The sequence below is a fragment of the Camelus ferus genome, chromosome 16 (assembly GCF_009834535.1).
Source record: "Camelus ferus isolate YT-003-E chromosome 16, BCGSAC_Cfer_1.0, whole genome shotgun sequence".
In the NCBI taxonomy this organism is placed as follows: Eukaryota; Metazoa; Chordata; class Mammalia; order Artiodactyla; family Camelidae; genus Camelus; species Camelus ferus.
This window is the reverse complement of record NC_045711.1, coordinates 21,548,565-21,563,122: the sequence shown is the minus strand read 5'-3', so window position 1 is coordinate 21,563,122 and position 14,558 is coordinate 21,548,565. Positions and strand designations below refer to the sequence as shown.

General features: G+C 54.3%; 1 protein-coding gene across 1 annotated transcript in view; it reads left to right on the top strand.

The window, feature by feature from the left end:
• Positions 1-14,558, top strand: part of RNF213 (ring finger protein 213) — a 101,073-nt gene that overhangs the window by 47,843 nt on the left and 38,672 nt on the right. The window contains 15 exon segments of the mRNA XM_014550960.2: positions 1,107-1,696; positions 2,651-2,813; positions 4,141-4,358; positions 5,535-5,675; positions 5,784-5,951; positions 6,547-7,699; positions 8,372-8,565; positions 8,749-8,904; positions 9,313-9,753; positions 9,755-9,811; positions 9,813-9,968; positions 9,970-11,697; positions 11,699-12,865; positions 12,867-12,923; positions 14,417-14,553. Of these exon segments, the coding sequence (XP_014406446.2) occupies positions 1,107-1,696; positions 2,651-2,813; positions 4,141-4,358; positions 5,535-5,675; positions 5,784-5,951; positions 6,547-7,699; positions 8,372-8,565; positions 8,749-8,904; positions 9,313-9,753; positions 9,755-9,811; positions 9,813-9,968; positions 9,970-11,697; positions 11,699-12,865; positions 12,867-12,923; positions 14,417-14,553 (6,526 nt within the window).

Below are 14,558 nucleotides of genomic sequence, written 5' to 3'. Positions count from 1 at the left end.
TCCAGCCTCTGTCCGGTCCAGTCTTTCTCCGGGAAGTTATAGGTCTGGCTGCCAGGCTTCTGGGAGTCACGAGAGACACGGGGGCTGGAGGTCCTCAGCATCCGGGATCTGTACGTCTGCCTCATGCTCCCGCCTCCCTCCTCTGCTCCCTGTGTCCTCTGTCCTCCGTTCTTACTCCTTAACGTTACTTGCACATGCCATCTGTGAGCTTCCCGAGAAAGGGTCTGTGTCTGGAAATGCCTCTTTCCAGCTGTGCACCTGAGACTTCCAATCCGGAAAACCTCTGCGTTGTCCTCTGTAGACTAGAAGCCACCCGCTGCTTGCCAGGGTGGCGGAGGCACGATCGCCCTGCTGAGCAGAGTGGGTGGGGCTGAAACAGCCCATCCGACGACCGCTCGCACCTTCAGCCCGGTGCTCCTCTCTGTGCCAGCACCTGCCGGGCTCCAGCCCCCCGCGCAGCCGGCGCCTGTGCCGTGAGGGAATTCTGCGGCGGGCACCTGGCCGACTCGCAGCTTTCCCCGCTGAGGGCTGGAGCCCGCGTTCTCAGGCCTAAGGCGCCGTTTCCCCGGCACATCTGCTTCCAGCTTCCAAACTTTTGTGACTGTGACCCCTTTTCTCCTCTTCCCAGCCCTGCTGCTTTATTGTTTTTTAAAAACCAATCTTGAGGGAAGGGTAGAGCTCAGGGGCAGAGCGTGTGCTTAGTGTGCCCGAGGCCCTGGGTTCAAGCCCAGTCCCTCCGTTAAATTAAATAAATACACCAACAAACCTAATTACCTCCCCCCCAGTTACGTTCTGTCATCGGAGCAGGATTTGGGGAGGAAACAGAGGCTTGTCATCTCCACCCAGAAGCTGCAAAGCTTCCCCCCAACCCCCAAAGTAATGCTTCCTTTGTTGTAAAAATTGATGAGCAAGGCCCCGGGCAGGGGTGCAGGGGTTAGGTGGTGGGAGGGTGGGGATTACGGATTCTTACTGGAAACAAATGCCAGCAAGTGTGTTAGCTGGCCTTTCTTTAAGAGCAGTGAGGAGAGGAAACACTGGGAAAGTTTAGAAAAAAAGATACCGTGGCGAGAGGTTTGACCTCTGACATTCTCTTATGGTTTCAAAAGTGGATTTTGGAGAGATTGCAGAGAGACATTTGGAAGACCTCAGCAGGAAAAGACTAAACGAAGTCGTGACGGTGGGGTCGTCGGCCCCCTCCTCAGACGCAGCGTGGACCACACATTACAACCTGAGCCCCGAAGTCCAAGAAATGGCCAGAAACGCAGCCTTGCTGAAGGGCAGCCACGTCTTCCAGGTCTTCTGGGCAGAAGCGGCCCAGGAGCTGTGTGAGCCAGAGGACGAGCCAGAAAGCAGAGCCCTGCAGCCAGAAGAGGCCTACCGGTACTTGTATCTTCCGTGCTTCAACAAGTTCGCGAAACTGTATCAGGATCTGAAGTCAGGAGAGGTCACCTTTGGGGAAATAGATGCCACTTTCAAGGACTTCGTGAATAAATACAGGGACCTCACTGTCGACCTGCAGACCATGTGCAGTCTGCAGCCCCGTGACGACAGGGCTTGGATCGACGAGCGAGTGGAGCAGATCAGGGAGTACCACCACCTGCACCAGGCTGCTGCCTCGGCCGAGGCCATCTTGACGGTCAAAGAGAATCTGGGCCTGACTGGTGACTTCAGCGTTCTCCACACTTTATTGCACTTTGTGAGTTATTTACGGGGGCTCCTGGGGGTGGGGGCAGGGGTGGGGGTCCTGGCTCTCTGGTCGTTGTTGTGTTTTTGTTTGTTTTGATTTTTTTGCAATCCAGGTGCAGTTTTGTTTGTTTTTTTTTTTTTTTAACCTTTCTGGCTTTTAAAAACTGGACAAGGTGATTTTGCAGCCTCCTTCGGGGTTGTCTGTGTTTCACACAGTGGCTGAACGTGCTGGGCTTCCCTTTCGCCTTTGTCTGTCAGCTGTGTGCCCGTCCCTTGGCCGACGGGGGTTCCTTAGGTTGTCGGGAGGACCGTGAATTTAGGAAAAGGTGATGATCGTTTTAGTTGTCAGATATTTGTAAAGAGAAACCTGAGCTCTTTAGCTTCTGGAAGCCAAAAAAAGCCATTTGTTCTGTCGGCTCTCCGGTCACATCTAGCGCTTAGCCAGGAGTGGTATGAGGCAGGTTACCTCTGTGACAGCTAAGAAGCGAGTCTTCTGCTTTCTGGCCTTTTGGATGAGCATTTATAAGGTATGGGGTGACCTGTGTTGCAGTATAGACAGAGGTGGTGATGACTAAAATTGAGCACAAAGTTTGGATTAGGCACAGGTAAGCTTGAAGCCCGGCAGCTCTTGATGTAGGTCCCTGTCCTGGGCCTTCATTTCTTTACCCAGAAAATAGGAAAAATAGCGAGAAGCACCTGGCAAGGTGCTTGTGTCCAGGGCGGAGTGGAATGCCTGGCGCAGAGGAGTCGCAGTTCCTCTGGACCGCGGGGACACGGCGTGGGCGGCTGCGGTGTCCAGGCTGGGACGAGAGCTCTGAGCGTGTGTCAGTCCCGGGGGTTTGCGGGGAGCGGGGCACGGGGGTGGCCAGCATCGCCGCTCCTGGGGGTCCAGGAGCCAGTTCCGGCCCACAGCACAGCCCGGCCTTGCATACTCTTTGACAACTTTCTCTGGTGACTTTCTCAGACTGTCGGGAACAACTTTCGCAACGAAAAACTGAACCAGATCAGCCAGCAGCTTATCCGTGCCAAAAAGCTGCTGCAGGACGTGAGCGAGACCCGGTGCCAGTGTCTGAAGGAGCTGTCCCAGAGGAAGGAGTTCATCAACTGGGTCCGGGAGGCCCTCGAAGGTACAGTCGGTCACTTCAGTGACTGGAAGTCCGCAGGGTGTTCAGATGGCTCACAGGGTGGTCTTCCTAAACTTACGGGCAGTCCCTCCCCTCCATCGTGTTCTGTGTAAAGGACAGTGAGATGCCATCTGCATTTTTTAAATTAATTTAAACATTTTAAAAATTGAAATATATTTGCCAGACAGCATTGTGTAAACTGAGGGTGTATGAGGCGTGGGTTTGATACATTTATATACTGCACTATGACTGCTATTGTAGTGATAATCAGGGCCTTTATCGCATCCCTTGGTTCTCCTTTCATCTTAGTGGTTGGAGTAATTAAGACCTGGTCTCGCAGCAGGTCTCCACCTGCCTTCTTTAGGTAGGTGAGCAAGGTGTGTGCCTCACTGCCTGTTGGGAGAATTTGTATCAGGACAGTGTCCCTCATGTTCTGGTGTAAAATCTGTTTCCTTGGGTACCTTTTTTCTCTCCCTCTGGATGCTTCCTATGAACGGCTGCGGATCATTTTCTTAAAAATCATACCCCTTTGGCTTTTTGCTTTGGTTGACTTTTTACTGGAAGACAAGATGAGTGCTTGTCCACGGAGAGGTTTAATCACACCCACTGGCTGGTGTGCAAAGGCTGGCAGCCTCTGCAGCTCTGTGGCTTGGAGGGGAGAAGGAGGCAGGGAGAGGGGAGGCGGTGGCCCTGGTGTGTGGAGAGGCAAGGAGGGGGCTGCACCAGCCTCTCTGCTGTCACCTGTGGGCTCCCACCCGCTTTGGTAAGCTGCTGTCAACATGTTATGCACCAGCTAAGCTTGGGGTTTTTTGGTAATGAAATGGCAGTGTTGTGGGAGTTTGAGATTTACAAATGTTAGCCACTCTATATCAAAATAGATTTAAAAAAATTTTCTTCTGTACAGCACAGGGAACTATGTTCAATATCTTGTAACGACCTTTAATGTAAAAGAATATGAAAATGAATATATGTATGTATACGTGTGACTGGGACATTGTGCTGTACCCCAGAAATGGAAACATTGCAACTGACGGTACTTTAATTTCTTAAAAATTAATTAATTAATTTTAAAAAAAGATAGAGGGCACACGAATGCCCTGTGTGGTGCCCTGACATTGATGGTGTCCAGTAACGTCAGGTTACTGGTCAGCAGTATTGACAAAAATGGCAAAAGAAAAAGTGCCCCAGGTTCTTATCAAAAACAGAGGGTGGATAAAACCCTGAAAGTGCAGGGTGTCCATTTATAGCTTCAGTAAGGACTGTTGTCCCCAGACTTGAGGCTCATGCCATCACAGGTGGCCCCACACTCCTCTGACCCCTCCTGCCCCAGGCATCACCGAGCTGAAGGTGTTCGTGGACCTGGCCTCCATCTCCGCCGGGGAGAATGACATCGACGTGGACCGCGTGGCTTGCTTCCATGACGCGGTGCAGGGCTACGCGCCCCTGCTCTATGACCTGGACACCAGCGCGGGTTTCGATGACTTCATGCAGCACCTGAGAGAGCTGTGGAAGGCTCTGGATAATGACCAGCACCTGCCCAAGAAACTGGTGAGTCTCATTTCTGGCTCCAGAGCAGATCAGGTTTTAATAAAGCACCGCTTAGCAACTCTTGGGGCAGGACTGCAAAACTGTGGAGCACCCACGTGGCAGATTTTTATGCAGCCGCTTAAAACGAAGTTTCAACGCAGTATCTCTACCTATATGGAAATGCTTTCTCGGTCCTGTTATGTTAGGAAATAGGACACAAAACTGTGTGTAGATAAGTGATTTCTTCTACGCAAAACACATGGGGAAAAATGAGGTGGGGGGAGGGACGAGTGAGGGGTTCGGTGTTAGTAGATACGCACTACTGTGTATAACATAGATAAACAGCAAATGAGCGGTAATGGAAAAGAATCTGAAAAAGTGTCCATATGCACGTAGACGCATAGCTGAGTCACTTTGCTGTACACCTGAAGGTAACGTTGTAAGTCAGCTACGCTTCAATAAAAATTAAGAACTTTAAAAAGTGACTGAAAGGAAATATGCTCAAACGTTAGTGGTTTTCTCTGAATGATGGTACTTGTTAATTCTCCCTACTTTTTGGTATTTTTCCATACTCTCTACAATTGGTACAGATTGTTTTTTCATCAGAAAAAATAAGCATTTTAGCATAAGTTAGCCCGCTGCACCGGGGCGAGCAGACCCGCAGCACGCAGGCTGAGTGACAGGACGGCTGGAGCCCGAGAAGGGGAAGGGGGGAGGGGGGAGGGAAGGATGCAGCCGACAGAGCTGTTTCCTTTTCCCCGCTGGAAGCTCACGTCCAGACAGAAAGCCTTGGTGGCAGTTTTTCCTTAATTCTTCTGTTTGGACTTGGGGACCCGAAAAGGACACATTTAGAACTTAAGGCCCCACAGCTCTGTGAGAGCAGAATGCCGCCTTCTCGTAGAGAGCTGGGTTCGGGCCTGTTCCTCCCTGTCCGCGTATCCAGGGCGTGGGCTGGGGGGTGCGGAGCACGGGGGATCAGCCCATTCTGGCACCGCCACGTGACAAGTGTCCCCAGAGGGACGCACCCGAGCCAGTGGCAGCTGTGGGCCTCGGATGAGGAGGGCCTCCCCTGTGGGCGACAGCACACGGAGCCGGAGGCAGGAGGGGGACTGCGCCCCCCTGCAGGTGGGGGGGGGGAGAAGGCACAGGAGGGTCACGCATAAGCTGTGGCCCGTGTCCTCTCCTCCTTCCCCACAGCGCGACTCTGCCAGGAACCTGGAGTGGCTGAGGACAGTGAAGGAGAGTCACGGGTCTGTGGAGCTCTCCTCCTTGTCGCTGGCCACCGCCATCAACAGTGGAGGCATCTATGTGATCAAGGCCCCCCCGGATGGCCAGAAGGTGAGCTGTCCCCCGTCCCAGACGCGGCGGCCAGGGGCGCTTACGGGCTGCCATCATGGGGGCTTCCTGCCTCCAAAGAGCCAGCTCTGAGTGTGCGCCGTTCCATAGATTTCCCCAGACACCGTGCTGCACTTGCTTCTCCCCGAGGGCCTCGGGGGCCAGGAGGAGGTGCGAGACTACTCTCTGGAAGATCTGAAGGAGCTTTTGAACAAGCTGATGCTGATGTCTGGCAAGAAGGATCACCACAACGTTGAAGTCGTAGAGGTGTTTTCCGAGGTGAGAGTTTGTCCCTGTGTTGGAGCAGGTGTCTGGGACCCATCTGTCTGGGTGCAGACTCTCACCCGGTGAGATGCCTGAGAGGGTCAGAGGGTTTGAGTTTGGATTTAATTGGTAATTCAGTCTGCTCTTACATCCGTGGAGAGTGGGGCCAGTGGGTCTGCAGAATGCATTTACTTCAAATTCACGACCCCGAGAGGTGTCGATTTACTCTCTCACTCAGCCAGCACCCCCAGGCTCGTGAAGTCTGGATGGGCATCCTTCATCAGAAGCAAAGGAAACCGTATAACTTACCTCACGGTCTCTCACTTTACTGTGCATTTTACTCGAAAGCCGTTTTGTACTTTATAAATGATGTCTTTTCTTTTTATAATGTGTTGTTTCCTAAAGACGAGATTATGGAAATGAGGAAGGCAGGCCTTTCCGTGATCAGTCTGTGCCTCGAGGTCACATAGGGAACCAGGGAGAGACACGGGCCCACGTCCTTCAGGTTCTGAATCTGTTTGTGTTATTCCAGACTGATGCGTCTGGGATAACTCTCAGACTCTCTGAGACCAGCTCTGTGATGTCTGCCTCCTGCTTCCATTTGCAACAGGTGTTTTGCAACGTGCAGAGGCTAGTCCAGGCCTTCATCAACCTTCACTCTGCTGGAAACATGCTGTTCAGGGCATGGACGGCCGAGGTGTACTGCTCCCCCCAGAAGGGTGTCTCCATCTGCATGGACTTCTGTCTGGGGCTGGTGAACCAGTTCACGGAGAGCGGGGCAGTCGCCGGGCTGCTGGAGGCCCTCTGCCGACAGATGGAGGACTTCCTGGACCACTGGGAGAGATTTGTGGCGGAGAAGCGGGCAGAGCACCCCTACCTCAACTACTACACAGCCGAGCAACTGGTCTACCTGGGCACGGAACTCAGGAAGCAGGTCCCCAGTGAGGCCGCCCTCACCATGCTGTCCTTCATCAAGAGCAACTGCAGCCCCAGGGACGTCTCGGAGGCCTGCCCGGGGCCCGACGGCAGGGCCGCCGAGCAGCAGAGGACCATGATCCAGGAGCTGCCGCTCCTGCTCTTCTCAGAGTCCAGACTGGTGGACAAGCTGAGGATCATCATGGAACAGTCGATCGCCTGCATGAGTGTCCTCCTGCCTCACTGCCTGGACCTGGAGGCCCTCGGCCTCTGTCTGGCTCGCCTGGCGAGGACGGCCGGGCCTCCCGTGCAGCGACAGCTCCCCAAGGGCCTGCAGGTCGGCCAGCCCAACCTCGTCATCTGTGGCCACTCCGAGGTCCTGCCGGCCGCCCTGGCCATCTACATGCAGACCCCGAGCCAGCCCCTGCCCACCTACACCGAGGTGCTGCTCTGCACCCCAGGGACCACGTTTGAGGAGGTGGCACTGCTCCTGCGCCGCTGCCTGACCCCCGGCGCCCATGGGCTCGGGGTCTACAGCCTGCTGTTTGCGGACCAGCTGAGCTACGAGGTGGCCTGCCGGGCGGAGGCGCTCTTCCTGAGCCTGTGCATGCAGCGCCACCGGGAGGACTACCAGCTCGTGATGGTCTGCGACTGTGAGCGGGAGCACTGCTACCTGCCCTCGGCCTTCAGCCAGCACAAGGTCCTCGTCACCCCCCAGGCGCCCCTCAAGGACATCCAGGCCTACCTGGCTCACCACTTCCAGGTCCCAGAGCAGATCCCATCAGCCGCTGCTGTGTTCCGGGACCGGATGTGTGTTGGGGTCGTGGCCTCAGAGAGAGCGGGTGTCGGTAATGACGGCTGCCAGGGTTGGGGGGCCCACGAGTCCCGGGGACCGCTGATGGCCCTTTCCTTTTCAGTTGGTGTGTGTGGGGTGCTCAGATGAAGCCCTTTATAGGTGAGGAGACTGAGTCTCGGGGAGGATTTACTCACCTGAGGTTGTAAGTCAGGGCCTGTCCCGGAACGAGACACCCTTTGTCACCTGGTTTCCAGCTTGGGCGACTCCTGGGAGCCAAGCCATCCACCTCCTCTAAACTGGCTTCTCCGCAGCTTCCCCTTTCTTTTTTAAAGTCCGTTGGCCACTTGGGGGCTTCCTGGGTCCTGAGCAGGAGGAGGTTTCATCGCTCTGTCTTTAGAAGCGGCAGATGCCTCTGGACCCTGCGTTCAGTCACATCAGGATTTCCATCCTGTTGACTGTGGCCCTTTCACTGTCCGACGAAGCCTACTCCCGTCCCCAGCGTGGCGTGCTCCGCTGCTCCCGTCCTTGCCCGGCAGCTGCCATTCTCGGTCCCAGGGAGCAGCGGGGCTGTTGGGTGGGCGCCAGCAAGGAAACCTGAGGCCTCAAGCGTGTGTCAGGCTGCGTCCCTTCTGCGCAAAGCAAGTGGCCCGCGGTGGACCTTTCTGGGTGCTCTCTCGCTTGGTCCGCCAGCCTGGCGCCTAATTTCCATCTGTTACCATTACAGGAAAGTCTCTCTTTGTGAGGAGGTTGCATGGCCAACTGAAAATGAAATTTAATGGGAGAAAAGTGCCCCTAAAAGTTATTCGATTGATCGACCCTCAGCTGGATGAGAACCAAGTCCTGGGCTCCCTCCTGCCTTTCCTGGACGCCAGGCATCAGACAGGACCCATGGTGTTCCACCTGGACGTGAGCTCTTCAGTAAGTGCCCTCGGGGTCCAGCCCCGGGCCCCGCCCTGCCCCTCCCCGGGGTAAAGACTTTCTTCTTTCTGCCTGTACTGATGATCGGTATCATCGGACCAAAGCACAGGATCAGAGGGGCCTCAGGGCTGGGAGAGCTGGTGGCTTCTGTGTGTTTACAAGCCCTTGTGGTTCTGTCTTCAGGTGCGGACTGGAATTTGGGTGTTTCTTTTCAAACTTCTGGTTCTCCAGTACTTGATGGATGTAAATGGGAAGATGTGGCTGCGGAACCCGGGCCACTTGTATATTGTTGAGATCCTGGAAGGGAGCTCGGCCCTGCCACGGAGGCCTTCGAAGCTGGTGCGTGTCGGGGCACCTTCCTGCTTCTGTGGGGGAGGGGTTTAGTGGAGTAGCTGAGTGCGATGTTAGTAAAGAAAAATCAATCTTTAAATTTATTTGTAAATTATTTCTAGAATAAAAGTGCTCATTAATTAGCAGGATCTTAAGCTGGCTTTGTTCTGTTCAGGATGGATGCTGCATGTCTGGGTTAAATGCAGAAAACCCGTCTGCTGGGAGAGGCACCATCTTTCTCAGAGTCAGCTAACACACACATGTATATGCCTAATGGAGAGATTTGGTTCCAAGAGATCAGGTAGAAAAGGGCTTTTTGGTCAACAGTGCAGCATAGACCCCATGGAGGGTTAAAATGCAAAAGCATTTCTTAGGAGGTTCAGCCGTAACCCGTTTTTCTGTGTCTCTCTTCTCCAGAGCACATATGCACCCCCATTCAGTTTTCTAGACATCTTCCCCAAAGTCACGTGCAGGCCTCCCAAAGAAGTGATTGACATGGAGCTGGACCCTCAGTGGAGCTACGAAGAGCCGGGAATGGATCTGAAACAGTTCTGCAGCGAAACGTTCCAGAGACCTTACCAATATCTGAGACGGTTCCATCAGAAGGAAAACCTCGACACGTTCAAGTACCAAAAAGGCTCTGTTGAGGGCACCCCCAGCGAATGCATCCAGCACCTCCTGATTTACTGCGGGGTGATAAACCCGTCCTGGTCAGAGCTCTGGAACTTTGCTCGGTTCCTCAACTACCAGCTCCGAGACTGTGAGAACTCTCTCTTCTGTAATCCCAGCTTTGTTGGAGATACACTGGTGGGTTTCAAGAACTTTGTGGTCACCTTCATGATCTTCATGGCGCGAGATTTTCGCCACACCTACACTTCACACAGCTGACCAGAGCCCAGGGAAGCACCCGGTCAGCCATAGATGGCGTCAGGGAAGAAGATCTCGCCCCTTTCACACTCCGGAAGAGGTGGGAGTCAGAGCCCCACCCGTACGTCTTCTTCAACAGTGACCACATGTCCATGACATTCATCGGGTTCCACTTCCGGCCGAACCAGAACGGTGGTGTTGATGCCAGTCGACCCCTCGAGTGGGGAGGTGATCAAGAAGGATGTCATGACGGTGGCACTGTACCAGGGGCTGTTGCTTCAGAGGGTGCCCTTCAATGTTGACTTTGACAATCTGCCCAGACACGAGAAACTTGAGAGGCTCTGCCTGACGTTGGGGATCCAGTGGCCCTTTGACCCTGATGAAACCTATGAGCTTACGACGGACAACATGCTCAAGATCCTTGCCATCGAGATGCGTTTCCGGTGTGGCATCCCCGTCATCATCATGGGGGAAACTGGCTGTGGGAAAACCAGACTCATTAAATTCCTTAGTGACCTGCGGCGTGGGGGTGCCAGTGCTAACACCATGAAGTTGGTCAAGGTCCATGGAGGAACGACCGCTGACATGATCTACTCCAAGGTCAAGGAGGCAGAAGAGCTTGCCCACTTCAATAAGGACCAACATCATTTGGACACCATCTTATTCTTCGATGAAGCCAACACCACGGAGGCCATCAGCTGCATCAAAGAGGTCTTGTGTGACCGCACAGTGAGTGGCCAGCTGCTGGCTAAGAACTCCGGCTTGCATATCATAGCAGCCTGCAACCCTTACCGGAAGCACTCCCAGGAGATGATCTGCCGTTTGGAGTCAGCTGGTCTGGGATACAGGGTGAGTGCAGAGGAGACGGTGGAGAAGCTTGGCTCCATTCCTCTGAGGCAGCTGGTGTACCGTGTCCACGCTCTGCCACCGAGCCTGATCCCCCTGGTGTGGGACTTCGGACAGTTAAATGACTCAGCAGAAAAGCTCTACATCCAGCAGATTGTCCAGAGAGTGATGGCCTCCACCCTGATGGATCCTCACAAGGCCTGTGTGATCACGGACGTGCTGTCCGCCTCTCAGAGTTTCATGAGGACAAGAGAAGATGAGTGTAGCTTCGTCAGCCTCCGGGACGTGGAGCGCTGTGTGAAAGCTTTCAAGTGGTTTTACGACCGCAGCGGGATGCTCTTGTCCAAGCTGGATTCCGTTCTCTGCGAGTCCAGCGTCAGCGGAAACAGCTTTGACAGAGATCCTGTCCTCTGGTCCCTGGTGCTGGCCATCGGGGTATGTTACCACGCCTCTTTAGAAAAGAAGGAATCTTATCGGAAAGCCATTTGCAGGTTCTTTCCAGAACCGTATAATGATAGCAGGGCTATTCTGGATGAGATAACGCAAACCCAGGATCTCTTTCTGAATGGCGTACCCCTGAGGAAGACCATCGCCAAGAACTTGGCTTTGAAGGAGAATGTCTTCATGATGGTGATCTGCATCGAGCTCAAGATTCCTCTCTTCCTGGTTGGCAAGCCTGGCAGCTCCAAATCTCTCGCCAAGACCATCGTGGCAGACGCCATGCAAGGCCAGGCCGCGCACTCAGACCTCTTCCGGAGCCTGAAGCAGGTCCACCTGGTGTCATTCCAGTGCAGCCCGCATTCCACCCCACAGGGCATCATAGGCACCTTCAAGCAATGCGCCCGCTTCCAGCAAGGGAAGGACCTGGAGCAGTACGTCTCCGTGGTGGTGTTGGATGAGGTCGGGCTGGCAGAAGACTCGCCCAAAATGCCCCTGAAGGCTCTGCACCCACTGCTGGAAGACGGGTGCATTGAAGACGACCCTGCCCCCTACAAGAAAGTGGGCTTCGTTGGCATTTCCAACTGGGCCCTGGACCCCGCCAAGATGAACCGGGGTATCTTCGTGTCTCGCGGCAGCCCCAGCGAGACGGGAGCTCATCGAGAGTGCCAGGGGGATTTGCTCTTCAGAGCCCCTCGTGCAAAAAAGAATCCAAGAATACTTTGCAGCCTTTGCCAAAGCCTACGAAACGGTGTGTGAGAGCCAGGACAGGGAGTTCTTCGGGCTCCGGGACTACTACAGCCTCATCAAGATGATCTTTGCCGCAGCGAGAGCCTCCAGCAGGGAGCCGTCCCCTCAAGGCATCGCACAAGCTGTCCTGCGGAACTTCAGCGGCAAGGACGACATCCACGCGCTGGAAATCTTCGCAGCCCACTTGCCCGAGGCCAGGTGCGTGGAAGAAGTCAGCACCATGCAGCTCATCGGGCAGAACCTGCACAGCGATCGTCGGACGGTGCCCGGCAGAGAGCTGGACGACTCCGAGTCCCGCTATCTGCTCGTGCTGACCAGGAACTACGTGGCCCTGCAGATCCTGCAGCAGACGTTCTTCAGTGAGGACCAGCCAGAGATCATCTTTGGATCCAGTTTTCCCAGGGACCAGGAGTACGCCCAGATCTGCAGAAACATCAACCGGGTGAAAGTTTGCATGGAAACCGGCAAGATGGTGGTCCTGCTCAACCTGCAGAACCTGTACGAGAGCCTCTACGACGCCCTCAACCAGTACTACGTCTACCTCGGCGGCCAGAAGTACGTGGACCTCGGGCTGGGGACCCATCGGGTCAAATGTCGGGTTCACCCGGACTTCCGCTTGATCGTCATCGAAGAGAAAGACGTGGTCTACAAGCGTTTTCCCATCCCCCTCATTAACCGGCTGGAGAAGCACTACCTGGACATCAACACCGTGTTACAGAAATGGCAGAAGAGCGTTGTGGAAGAGCTCAGGGTCTGGGTGGAGAAGTTCATAGATGTGAAAGAAGAAGGGAGCTCACTCGGACACAAATACAGCCCTGCTGATGTCTTCATTGGCTTCCATTCGGACACGTGTGCCTCTGTGGTGCTCCAGGTCGTGGAGCAGCTGGGGTGCAAGGGCTCGACTGGCGAGCTGTACCAGGAGGTATCCGAGCAGGCCAAACTGGTGCTGCTGGATTGCGCCACGCCTGATGCTGTGGTTCGGCTGAACGCTTCCTCACTGGGCCGTTTCACCGCAACGTCCCTTTCCGAGGAGTACTATTACAGACAGCAGCATAACTCCTTTGCAGATTTTCCTCCAGGCTCACCTTCGCAGGGTGGATCCAGAGCGCCATACCGCCTTCACAGAGGTGACTATCTTCCTTATTTCACCCTGACCCTCTCTCACCTGGGGTCCTTGAATCCCTAGCATCCAGAATCCGAAAGTCTTTGCAAGTCAGTGTATAGGAGCCATACATGGGTGTGTTGAGACTTCTGATTCCTCTCCGTGGTAAGTGCAAGGGGACATGCATGCTTACGTGAGAACCACATTCGAGTGCTGCGCCGAGGATGCTGGGGATGTAGAGGTGGGTTGGCACAGGTCTTCACCTCGGTCAGCATACAGTGTAAGGTATGGTGAACAGATGCCTGCCGATAAACGATAGTGCCGTCCACGGAGGCAAAGAGGAGTAACCAGGTCGGGATGGGAGGTCAGATGCACCCTTCTTTAAGAGACGACCCTCAGGCTAATCGTGAAGTATGGTTGGGAAGGCTTTATAGGCAGAGGGCCCTACCTAAGCAAGGGTGTCAAGGTGTGAAACAACAGTCTGTGCAGGAAGCCAGGATGGGTGGAACTCACATTTCAAGGCTGTGAGTGCTGGCAGAGGGGGATGGGCTGCAGCCCGAGAGACCTCATGGAAGGCCTTGTCAGTGGCACCACGGGACTTTGTGTTTCCTGTATAGAAAGAAGGGACTGATGGAGGAATGTGTGTGGAGATGGGTCCCACTGCCTGGGAGATGGAGGGGGGAAAGTCTGATAAAAGACTCTAGAAAAGATAGACCAGTTGGGAGGCTGCTGTAGCCAGTTCGATCAAAGTAGAGGATGGATGGGTGGAACTGAGACACAGTGAAGGAGTCTGCAAATTGGCAGAGGCCATGACTGGTTCCGTCCAGGGGCTCCGGGAGATGGAGGAGCCTGGAGATGATTCCCTGGATTCTTCCCAGGATGACCAGAGGTTTGGTTAATCACAGTCTAGGAACGAGCATCCAGTTTTGGGGAGGCAGGGGTACGTTCCATTTGGAATGAGCTTTGACGTTCCTGTGACATCCAGGAAGGCTGTCACGCAGTTGGATGTGGGAATAGGAAGCTGAGGGGTGAGGCCAGCTGGGGATAAGGATTCTGGACCTAGATGCTTTCAAGGAGTGTACTGGTTGCACTGTACAGTGTGATCCAGTGACGGAGGAGATCCGCTACGGCTGTGGGAAGCAAGGCCCACCAGCCAGCTCCATCTGAAAGTAAGATTGCAAAGGAGAAACTGGTGTTCGTGCTGAGCCCTAAGGAGTCATCAGAACTGTCAGCGGAGACTGAAGCAAGAAAAGGCGGCAGAGTCTAGGAAGGAGACTTGAAGGCGGGACAGGGTGAATCTTCTCCCCTAAACCTTTGATCCCGGATTTGCCTCAGCACTGTCTCTTTCAGGAAGACTCCTCTGGGTCTGGATTCTTACCTGTCTGTGTACCACCTGCACAGTGAGGACCCCATAGAAGTTAGCTGTGGAACATCCTCGTGTTTCTAGGATCTAAACCTAGCAGACGTGCAACCTTTGCTTGCCTTCCAGCAAATGATTTGCATTCCCTGCCTTTGCAGGTCACCACGTTCTCCAGGCTGCTGACCAGTCATGACTGTGAGCTTTTAGAGTCGGAGGTAGAGGACAGGGCTCCAAAACTCACGATCCTGTCACTGCAGCAGTTTGACACCGAGTACTCATTCCTCAAGGAAGTCCGGTGAG